The following is an 11,084-nucleotide window of genomic DNA, read 5'->3' as shown; positions in this document are numbered from 1 at the left end:
TGTTAGCCAGGATGGTCTCGATCTCCTGACCTCGTGATCCGCCCATCTCAGCCTCCCAAAGTGCTGGGATTACAGGCTTGAGCCACTGCGCCCGGCCGGAAAGCGGGGTTTATAACAAACACCAAACTTGCCGGGGTCACCGCCAACACTTATGTAATCAGTCCCTGCCTCGAACCAGCTTCTGCAGCCCATCGGGGTCCACCTGCTGCCCTCTCTTACCTCAGAACAAAAGTAACCCAGAAAAGCACCTCTGAGATACCGCCCTTTCCAGGTGCTGTGTGAGCATTCACAGCCTCGCGAGCAGAGGCTGGCCGGACCACGCAGGGTGGACACACTGCCCCGAGTATGGACACGTCCTTCTCGTGATGCTGGCAAATCCTGCACCGGGTCCTGCCACGGACATCATGGTGGGCACAGCCGTGGCCCCCGAGACCCTCCATCCAAATTGCCCTTTGGGATATTCCAAGAGTCCCAAACGTCAGCCCTAGAGATACCATTACTTATACCTATTTTCTGGGACAAAAGGTTCATTCCACACGGCGGTTTTTCAACAGCGGCACTGTGGACATTTGGGCTGGGTAATTCCCTGTGTGGGGCCATCCTGTGCATGTGACAAGCATCCCTGGCCTCCACCCACACCCCCAAGTAGTGGCAGCCGAAACATCTGCAGACACTGTCACCTGTGCCTTCAGTGAGCAAAGTCCACACGGGGCAGTGGCAGGAAGGACACAGAGGTACACAGTGCTAGATCTAGGTGGCTCAGTTCTCTTCTCTATTAAGACCACAGAAGCCCTTCAAACTGCACAAGAGCTTCTCCATATGGCGGAGTCTCAACTTTCTTCTGGGCCCTTTCGATTTCATTTATCTAATTCAAATAAACTGCAAATCATCTCTCCATATGCACTAAAATAGTATCTCATTTTCACCATCTCAATGAAAGTGCCGCTGGGACTCTGTCTTTGAAGGAGGAAAGACATGAATGAGAAAGACACTATGTGCTTTGATGAGAATTTCTGAGGCACAGGAGAGGTTCACCCACACCAAGCATATATCTGAACTAAAATGCTTTTAGAAACTAACATAATAACCCATCTGAATTCCTAAGTATGCCTGAAGCCAGGGGCCAATACAAGAGCATGGTTTGCTATGAACTAGCTGGAAGAAAGGTGTGAGTGAAGATAAAATTCACAGGTGTCCTAACAGGATACATTCATCATCATGTAGCTAGACTAATTTGTTCTCTGAAATGTGAAGTTATCATACAATATGGGCAAGGCAGAGAATCACGGTGTTTTTCTGCAGATAGGCACAGTAAGTAGGCTGATTATTTTCTATTGTCCAAACTAGGGTGCATCTGAAAGTCAGTGGGCTAGTTACTAGTTATGCAGGGAGGAGAAGCATCCAAGACCCAGATGCACAGTCTGCACAGCAGCCTCGTTCATGGAGATGCTGGCCACTTCTATCAGTATTTCTTACCCTTTTCCTCAAGGATAAAATGATTGGTTTTTCTATTTCATCAGAAACTACAATTTCCCCTTTGGGGAAGGCAGAAAAAAACAACAGAAGTCCCAAGAATATAACTTGGAAAGATGACTGCGAAGTGAGATTACGAACCTGTAACGTACCCACAATCAACCCTTTCCCAGAATCATCTGTACTTTCAGAGAGTACTTGGTTTTCTAAAACTCACCAAGGGACTTTCCCATATTAGTCTTCTGGTGAATCTGATGGGTCAAACTACCCAGAAAGTTTTTAGGAAATGATAAAAACTTATAAATAATGTTGGGGATCTGAATCCACAATGAGACAACAGGGCATGTTTCTTTAATAATGACACTACAACAAAAACTACTATGGCAAGGAAGAAATTTGAAAAGCACAGTTTTTTGTTTTTTTTTTTTTAAGACCTTGTACCTGATTTGCTTTGGTAAAACCAGCTTGATGTTTGAGAGGAATAAATAATTTATCATAAAAGAAAATTATAAACCTTATTTTTAGCATGCTAACAATCTATTTTAAGACTTGTGAATTTTGAGTGTGGCACAGAAACTTAAAAATTTTTTAATAAGGGAAAATCACCATTTTCTAAAAATCTATTTGCCAGCACTTTACATATATGATCTAATCTTTATAGTAATCATGGAAGTATATCTGCATTTCCTCCAGAAAATCAGCAGCCCAAACGGCGACCAGTTGAGTACCTGTACTAGAATTTGAGACTACAATCTTGGCTATAACTAAAAGTGAATCTCAATATGGACACACTGATAGGCTGGCAAGCTCAACAAAACAAAACAAAACAAAACAAAACAGATGAGATTTGTAAGTGCTGAAGGGAATGCACATTTGCAAATGGTGCACCGAGAGAAAACAGGTCAGAATCCTGTACCACACCATCCTGTCTCTGTTACAATTGTATGTCTTCACTGCCTAGTTAAAATACAAAACCAAAAAATTCTCTCTCCCCTCCTGCACACTACCCCATAAGCCACCCAATCCCACACACAGGCAGTTTCATTTGGACTTTGTGGATGGTACTTCAGTGGCAGAAAACACCAGGGGTATAATGGCTGGGACATGGATGATTCTGGTTAAGTATCCCAGCTGGTTTAATTTCCCAAAAAGTAAACACAAACTACAAGGGGTGAAGTTTTTTCCATGGTCTGTGATCATTTTCAAGACCTTTCCAGGCCTCAGATCCATAAATATTAAAAAAAAAAAAAAAAAAGAAAAAAAATCACTGTTGTATTGTTCCTTCTCCTCCCTAAATTCTAGTCCTTGTTTTTAATCTTTAGGGGAAACAAACATGCTACAAAGCAATTCTGTGACTTGATCGCTGCTACTGCCAAAATTAACACCACTCACCAGATCCTTAGTAACGTTCAGAATATTTAGACCACTTATCTACTGCTTTAAATCTCTTTTTCTAGACTAGAGGAATGAACCAAAACATAATTATGAGACCTGTGAATGCTAGCTACCCCAGCAATGAAGAAACCGTTTCTGGTTATCTCTTCTTTGTCCTGGCCTGCTATATAAAAGTCCCTTAACACAGGGTGAAATCCTAAGGCCCTCTCTCCAACCACCCTTAAAGAACTAAGAACATTAGCTCTGAACGCTACAGGGAGTGTTTTAAAATGACAATGAAAACTATACAGAGCACTATTTCCAGCTCTGTGGCAAAGACCCATTTGTCTTACAAATCCATTTAATCTGTATCCTACTTGACATTAGGACCACACTTTCTAAACCTACCAAGATGATGGAAGAATGGCCTCTGACTCAGGAGGGTCCTCTCCTGGGCCAAAGAATTTCATGACACTCCATTCCACAAGAATGGGCAGACAGAATTACAGGTCTGGATTCTCCTCCTGCTCAATTATAATAGTTAATTATTGTTTAGAAGAGCAGTTCATGATGTGTGTAGCCAAATAAGACAATTGTCCTACACATGGCTTTAAAATCCGGGCCAACTTTCCACAATGGCCACGTTCTTCCAGGCATTCTTGTGGCAGATATTCCCTACAGTCTGCTTAGTAAAATACAGAGAGCGCACTGGATGAAGTATCAACACTTTTCCACCTGCCCGGAGGCCATCAGCACCTGAAGGCCACTCCCCGAGCTAGTCCACTTCCTACAGAGATGAAGCAACTTTGAAAAGGCCAGCCTACTGTGCATACAGCCTGTGTCCTCTTCCCACGAAGCACACGATTCAGTGACATTTCTTAGCCTCCCCCGGGTCAGGTGTGGTCATGTGGCTGAGATTTGGCCAGGAGAACATGAACAGAAATAATGTGCCCTACGTCCAGGCCTGGGCATATAAAAACTTCCCACACGTGAGCCTCCATTTCTCCCCCAACGCTGACTTATGGCAGCTGAGCACAGTCACTTGTCAAGATGAAAGAACAATAAGATAAAAGGAACTTGGGTTCCTGAATCAGTGTCTGAAGGAAAACAGCCCACGGATCAGGGCAACTAGTGAGGAAGAGATACATTTCTATCATGTACGAGTCATTACACATTTAACGAGCTTACTACCGCAGTTGGTGTTACGATAACTAAACAAGATACAGTGGCAAACTTAGATCAAGGTTAGGCATTAGGCTGATCTGAAACCTAGTGTTCTAGAATTAGCAACTCAGGCAAGAACAGGACCTGTTGGATAGAATCTCTAGATACGTGCAGATATGTACTGTGGCCACTTTATTTGGCCACAATAAAGCAATCCATTCCAGCATGCAGTAAAAATTGTGCTAAGGAGCTGAGGTTGAAGAGGATGTTTTGAATCAGTGATCCTTAATTTCCACAGTTAAATATTAGCTGGTATAAATCACCAAGTATTTGTCAGGATCCTCCACACTTCCTTTGCCAAAACCATAATAATAATTCATATTAAAATACAACATCAGCAAACCACACGAAATCCAACTCTGAATTTACTAGAACACTACTGCTAAAGTCATTTCACAGGGAATAGTAGGCAGCACAGTGGACAGAGTCCAAACTGAGTTTCTTTAGCTGTTTGTTTTCAATCGAAATTTAACATCGAGGCCAGACGCAGTGGCTCATGCCTGTAATCCCAGCACTTTGGGAGGCTGAGGTGGGTGGATCACCTGAGGTCAGAAGTTCAAGACCAGCCTGGCCAACATGGTGAAACCCCGTCTCTACTAAAAATACAAAAATTAGCTAGGCGTGGTGGTGAGCTCCTGTAATCCCAGCTACTCAGGAGGCTGAGGCAGGAGAATCGCTTGAACCCAGGAGGCGGAGGGGGCAGTGAGGTGAGATCACGCCACTGCACTCCAGTCTGGGTTACAGTGCGACTCCATCTCATTTTAAAAAAAAAAAAAAAAAAGATATTTAACATCAAGAAGATGCTGGCATTCCCCCACGGAAGTCACACGTGTAGTGCTTTTCCTTTTTGCTGTGTCAAGCCCCAAACTGGGTGCCCTATCACAGTAACATTTGCTCTTCTTGTTGGCATTCTTCCTCCATTCTTTGGTTCTGGTTTTCCTGGTTTGACCTCAATGGATACCTTCACTGCAAACTACCTTCATTCCAGGGTAATTTAAGAGATGAGGTATGAATAAATGCTACCAAGGAAGGAAAATACTCATTAAGCACCTACTACATGTCAGGTACTTTCACATACTTAATTCCGTTTTATCTTTGTAACATATGATATCTATCATAATTTTCCATTTTGCAAATAAGAAAGTGGAGAAGTTATAAAAAATAATGAAAACTCACTCAAGGCCACACGCCAAAGTAAATGACAACAAGATTCAAGTCCCGTGACGCCTGACTCCAAAACTCACTCTCTCCATTTCAAAATGCTACATTTGACCTATAACATATTGCCGTCCTTTACACAAGGGATAAAAAAGGGATCACTGATCAATTTTGATTTCCTTTAAATATCCATTTTAGTAAATCAGTGTTGTCCATCCTCTGACTTATACCTTATTATATTTCTACAAAAGCAAAACCTACACGCTCGCTTCTGACATCAGAGCAGCTTACAAGTTGTAACTTAGAGACTTTAGAGGGTAAGGCCAAGAGAGGAAGAGGCCTAGCCCAAATTATCCAGGTTTATCGCTGCCTCCCCTGGAAAATCATCATTTCTTTCTTCATAGTTCTGTATTCCACAATAATTATTTCAGAGCATATTTTTTCACTAATTCTTATGATTTCTAAAACCCCATTTTAAAGGTTACAACATTTTTAAGTTCGGTGAAACAGGTATATGTCGAGGAACTTGAAACACAAGGAACAGTCATAGCCTTCTTAGTGTTGTAACAGGATTGTTCTAAAATGGTAAAATGGTTCCATGTAGGATCAGAAAAACATTTTTAATACTATTTTTAATCCTATTTAATACTATTCTTTCCCACTGAAAGAATGGAGTGGCAGTCCAGGACAATTTTTGTATCATATTATAACTACCATTTTATTTAAGTAATTACTAATTTACCTAGCATTCTTAAAAGTCAAGTGTGGATAAGCTAGCTAACCAACCAACATCATCAATTCTCATCAGCAGTTTTTAACAGCATTAAATTAAACCACAGCTGGTAACTGAAAATATCAAAAGATTAACACTCTTGAGTTGGTATGAGTTTTTAATAGTAATCATAAGCAGTCCTAAAATTACGTGAATAACTGTTATAATAACTTAATAAGAAGCAGTTTTTATGACAAAGTCCCACTCAGACTCTTTCTTGTTCAAAAGAGAATTATAACATCAAACACTTTCACCACAATTATTTCTATAGGTGACATTTGAGATGATAGAACCATTGAAGCCAGGTTCTTTTGATCACGAAGGTCAAAACGTTTCTCCTTGCTCTGAAACCTGCTGTGTTGTATCTTATCAGAGTCCTTCCCATCCCCTGCTCGCACCTCAGCCAAGTGCTGCAGAACGGAAAAGCACGTTATTTTAAGCCTTACCTTCAGATAGGATCCATAATATTTGGTTACATATGGACTGTCACACTGACTCAGCACTGTGATTTCTTGTTGAATGTCCTCTATCTCATCTTCAGCTTCTTCCAGATCAATGATCTTTATGGCAACCACTTTCTGAGTCCGATTGTCAATGCCTTTGAACACCTCGCCAAAGGAGCCCTTCCCAATTTTCTCTAGTTTTGTAAAAAGCTCTTCTGGATCTGCCTTTAGGTTCTGTAGAGAGAAGGAAGAGAAAAGGGAAACTTCAGTCCCTCACAGCACCACGACTCCTTTGCCATTTTATATGTAATGTTATAGACCACACAGTCTTCCAGGGACTCATCTATTTTCTCTGTCCAGCCATCAGGCTGGTGGTGACCACAGCTCTGCAGGTTCAGGGCATAAGATTCCTAGGTCTCACCTACACATGCACATCAGACTATGAAAGAGAGCAAGCATCCAGTAAGAATAATTCCCCAGCTAGATTAGAAAACATGGAAAAGATGCCAACTCTTGTATAATGAGAGTAAATTAAAATCTAAGCGCTTATTTGAACATGTTAGGATACATAGATTTAATGAAATATCACTCTTGTCTAAGCAAAAATTCACTTTTCTCCCCACCCAATCCCCACAAGTTCCGGAATTCAAATGGATTTTTACTAAAATGTTAACCAGCTATATCACAGAATAGAAAAAAAAATGTATACCGTAAGTATGCCTCTTCATGAATAGTACTGCCTTCACCAAAACGCTAACAATCTAACCAGATTCCAGAAAACAATAAGCAGCCTGTTTCCTTTTGTCACATAAACGCTGTACCCCAGAAATAGCCTCTAAAAGCTCTTAACCACCTGATTAGTTACACACACATATGTAGTATACAGTTTCAAGAAGGCTAGCTGTCAGAGTTCAAGCTCTCATCCTAACAGCTACACGGTACAGAGTCGTGTGAACAGCCGAGTTCTCAAGGGGGGCAGTAACCGGTCATCCACAGGGCCTGTCTGTCAGGAAACTGAGAAGCGATCCTGACGTTTAGCAAGGCAAGACAGGGACGCTGCACATCTCCCCACAAATAACTGCACAGCCCAAAATGCCAATGGCACCCTGGTGACAAGCAATAGCCTGGAACCCCACAGAGCAAGGAAGGACTCTAAGAACTGCCACCGCTGCAGACACATCTTCCCTCAGAAATGGTCCATAGGAGGAAGAGAATGCCAGGCCAACCCTCCAAATCTGTCAGTCCTTTGAAGAAGCTGAACTACTAGGGAAAGCAACAAGCACACAGGGAGGAGAGGGAGGCCTGAGAAGGAGGTAAAGAAAGAGAGCGAGAAGAAAGATGACACAGAAGAGGGTATCCACAGAGCAGTGCATATGAGGTGGGTCACACGCACAGCACTATGGCAACTGCAGTGCATCATGAGTGAGGCCAGCCTCCGGGGCCATCAGGGGCTACCGAGCCACAGCTCTCCAAGGTGAGACACACGGAGTTCCGAGCAGCTACTCTCCAAGAGAACTGCTGAAAGCCAGTCAGCCCATTTCTGGTTTGCAGGCCTTACTGTGCTACAGCGTGTCCACCATGGCAACAACGCACATATCATGACAATGACACATGAGCAGATAGCCACAGTGACCTCCTGCACACAGGGGAGCAGTGCCCCTGCCCCATGTTGGTTTGAGGCTGCACATCAAACAACGCAAAAGCTCACAAAACCCACCAACCATCTTAGTACAAAATGAACCAAGTAAGGCTTGTGTGCTGGACATGTACCCAATGGGAAACGCGTCCTGGGGTTACCAAGAGAGCAGGACAGGCCAGAGGCCAGGCACTGAGCGCTCGGCCCACACCGGAAGGTCATGGCCAGCGTAATCCGAGGTCTAACGAGCTGCCAGGGATTACAAGGACTACAGTTTTAGCCATGATCCCCCTTGGCTCCTAAAAAGCTACACAAACGTCCGTTGTGTTAAAAATGAAACTATCTATCCAACTTCGTTTCCACTTAAAGTACTGCACTAAACATATCAACTGGGTGATTAATGGAGAGGCATTTAATTTTTTTTCCTGAACAGTTGCTAAACTGTTTTCAGTCATGGCACTACATTTCAAACATCTTAAGACAGTCATACTTAGGAGGAAGCCTGGCTGTGTACTTACAGGTTTTAAAAACAGTCCAAGACCCCTGGGTTTACCAAGACAGTCAATGACCCACAGTCAGAGCCCAGGATAATTTCCTCAAGTGAAGACTGTTTTCGGAGCTAGTGAGCAGCCCTACAATATCCTCCTCTTCCTATGTTCAAGCTTGTCAATACCCCAGTTGAGTATCACCAGTCACTTTTGGGAATGCCACAGAATGCCCGGGTGGTACCTCCCATCTGACTCACCCTGCACGCGGCCTTGAGCCTGCACCTCCACCTCCTCTAACACAAGCTGCTAGGATGAGAAGCTTTTGGGGATGCGGGGGAAGCAGCACTCATCTCCTTTTTTAGCTATAATGAAACATACCCCGTTTACGGCAGCTACTATCTTCGTTGCTTTCATGCCCTCTCCCTTACCGTGCTCCCTCCAGGGTGAGGTAGGGCGGCCCTCCTTTTATTCAAGGCCAGTCCCCAAAGCTGGGCTCTGGAGTCCATCCTTCTCTCCTCCAGGATACGGCTTCGTCAGTAAACCCCTTCTTGGCTCCTTCTTCCATTCACCCCTCTCTGCTGGCTCTCTGCCCTTGGCAACATGCTCCAGTTTCTCCCATTTAAAACAAACGACAGCACCCTCCCTAACCCATAAGCCCTCCTCCTCCACTCTCTCCTTCCTCTGGAGTCCCGTCAAAGTCATCTGGACCTGCCTGGTCCTCCCCACCACTGCAGCCTGGCTCCGCTCTGGCTCCGGTCACCAGTGCTGCAGTGTCGTGTCTGAGCCTCGTCAACCACGCCCTCCCCCTCCTCTGGGTAACTTTCCAGTCCTTCAGCATCCACAGCCCTGCTCCCGCTGGCTTCTTCCAGTCCCCCTAGTTCCAGAAAGATCTTCACAGAGATTCCACCTTGACTCCACCTTGTCTGGCCCTTACTCCAGGTCCCAGCCTGGGCCTCTACTCCTTCTCCCCACAGGTGCCCAGTAGTTTCAGGGTCTGGGGCCCTCGTTTCCCAAACCTGGGACATCTGACATTCTTGCAGAAACATATGGGAGTTCAGAAGAGAAGAAGGTGAATAACCCATGTTTTTAAAACATGGATTATTCCCCAATGGATTCTGGTCAATCACCACCTTGAAGGAAAGGCTGTGATCAAGACTCATGTATATGACAGCTTTCAAAGCGCTAGCTCAGGCCCGCCTTCTGAACCGGAACCCCCCGGACCAGCTGCTTCCCAGGCATTCTCTCTTTCTACCCAGACATCTCAAGCTCAACATGTGTGCACGGAATTCGCCGCTTCCCCTGCTGGATGTCGTCCCACAGTCGCCCTCTGCTCTGCGCTGTCTCCTTTGCTCAGCTGCAAGCTGAGGAGTCAGGGGCTGTGTCTCATGCACCTCTACACTCCTGTGCCCGGGTATAACAAGTGGCATGGGACTGTGGTCAGGAAATGTCCCCTGAGCAAAAAGAAAACCCCAGACTCACCCTGGCTTGAACAGGACACAGATGAGACACCTCAAAGGCTATCCTACACACAGACAGGGGGCCCTGGAGGGAAGGGGCAGCCCTTCCTGCCGACAAGGGTGAGAGGGGTGGTAAGAGCCTGCCTTCCTGAGGTCAGGAGAGCCGGTTAGCACTGTCATTCCTGGGAGCGGTGATTCTCAGACCTGGGTGAGCCTCACATTCCCCTGGAAGGCCACAGAGACCCACCCCACCAAGTTTCTGATTCAGTCAACTGGGGGTGGGCCCAAGAATTGGAATCCTGGGGCGGGGGGGAGATGCTGCTGGTCCAGGGACCACACCTGGAGAACCACCGCTCGGCACAGGCTGGGACAGGAGGCCAGGCAGCCCCCACAAGGGACATGCCACTAAAACACCATCATGCTAGGTCAGCTGATCACCCCCCTCCAGTAACCGTCCGGCTCCCATACTAAGAAAACAGTGGCCTTTGCTTTCTGAGACTTAATTTTAAAAGTAGGCAACAAGAATGTATCCAAACCCTTACCATGTTGCTGACCCTGTGGGAGACTGTTACAAAAAGAACCACCCACAAATCCCACCTCTCTGGGTCCACACCCCTATGAGTGTGACTTGGACACTCCCCCAAGCAAGAGACAGTGGCTGCCTCCGTGGCCCTTGAACCTGGGCTAGTCTTGCTTTGTGTTCTGATGAATATAATCTAAGCAAGGCCCCAAGAGGACTTGCAGAGCTCCCTCCGCAGAGGGACGTGACCACGAGGCAGGGGAAAGCAGGCAATCGAAAATGGTGTGGTCGGAAAGACAATGACATCTGCCCACTTCCTGGACCCCAGCTGAGGTCCCAGGATGTGCCTCAAGTCATCCTGGGCCACCTGGCCTCAACCATGCCATTGGCTGACTATAGAGAGCCCAGAAAAGGCCAGAAAAACTGCTCAATCCACAGAATCACGAGAAATCGTGAGCCTGCTGTTTTGGCCACTCGGTTTTGGTTGGCTTGCTACTCAACAATAGGCAACTAATACAAAAACTGATGCTAGAAGCTGG

The 11,084-nt window shown here is 45.3% G+C and overlaps 1 protein-coding gene across 1 annotated transcript in view; it reads right to left on the bottom strand.

The window, feature by feature from the left end:
* STK24 (serine/threonine kinase 24) overlaps positions 1-9,349 on the bottom strand; it is a 73,524-nt gene extending 64,175 nt beyond the window's left edge. Inside the window, exons 1-2 of the mRNA XM_011992434.1 lie at positions 8,997-9,349; positions 6,448-6,678 (exon numbers count right to left, since the gene is read on the bottom strand). Coding sequence (XP_011847824.1) covers positions 6,448-6,678; positions 8,997-9,074 — 309 coding nt within the window. The 5' untranslated portion in view covers positions 9,075-9,349. The remainder of the gene's footprint in view (positions 1-6,447; positions 6,679-8,996) is intronic.
* Positions 9,350-11,084: the final 1,735 nt, after the last annotated feature.

This window comes from Mandrillus leucophaeus, unplaced genomic scaffold (assembly GCF_000951045.1).
Source record: "Mandrillus leucophaeus isolate KB7577 unplaced genomic scaffold, Mleu.le_1.0 Scaffold1103, whole genome shotgun sequence".
Classification (NCBI taxonomy): domain Eukaryota; kingdom Metazoa; phylum Chordata; class Mammalia; order Primates; family Cercopithecidae; genus Mandrillus; species Mandrillus leucophaeus.
This window is presented reverse-complemented; position numbering and strand designations above follow the sequence as displayed.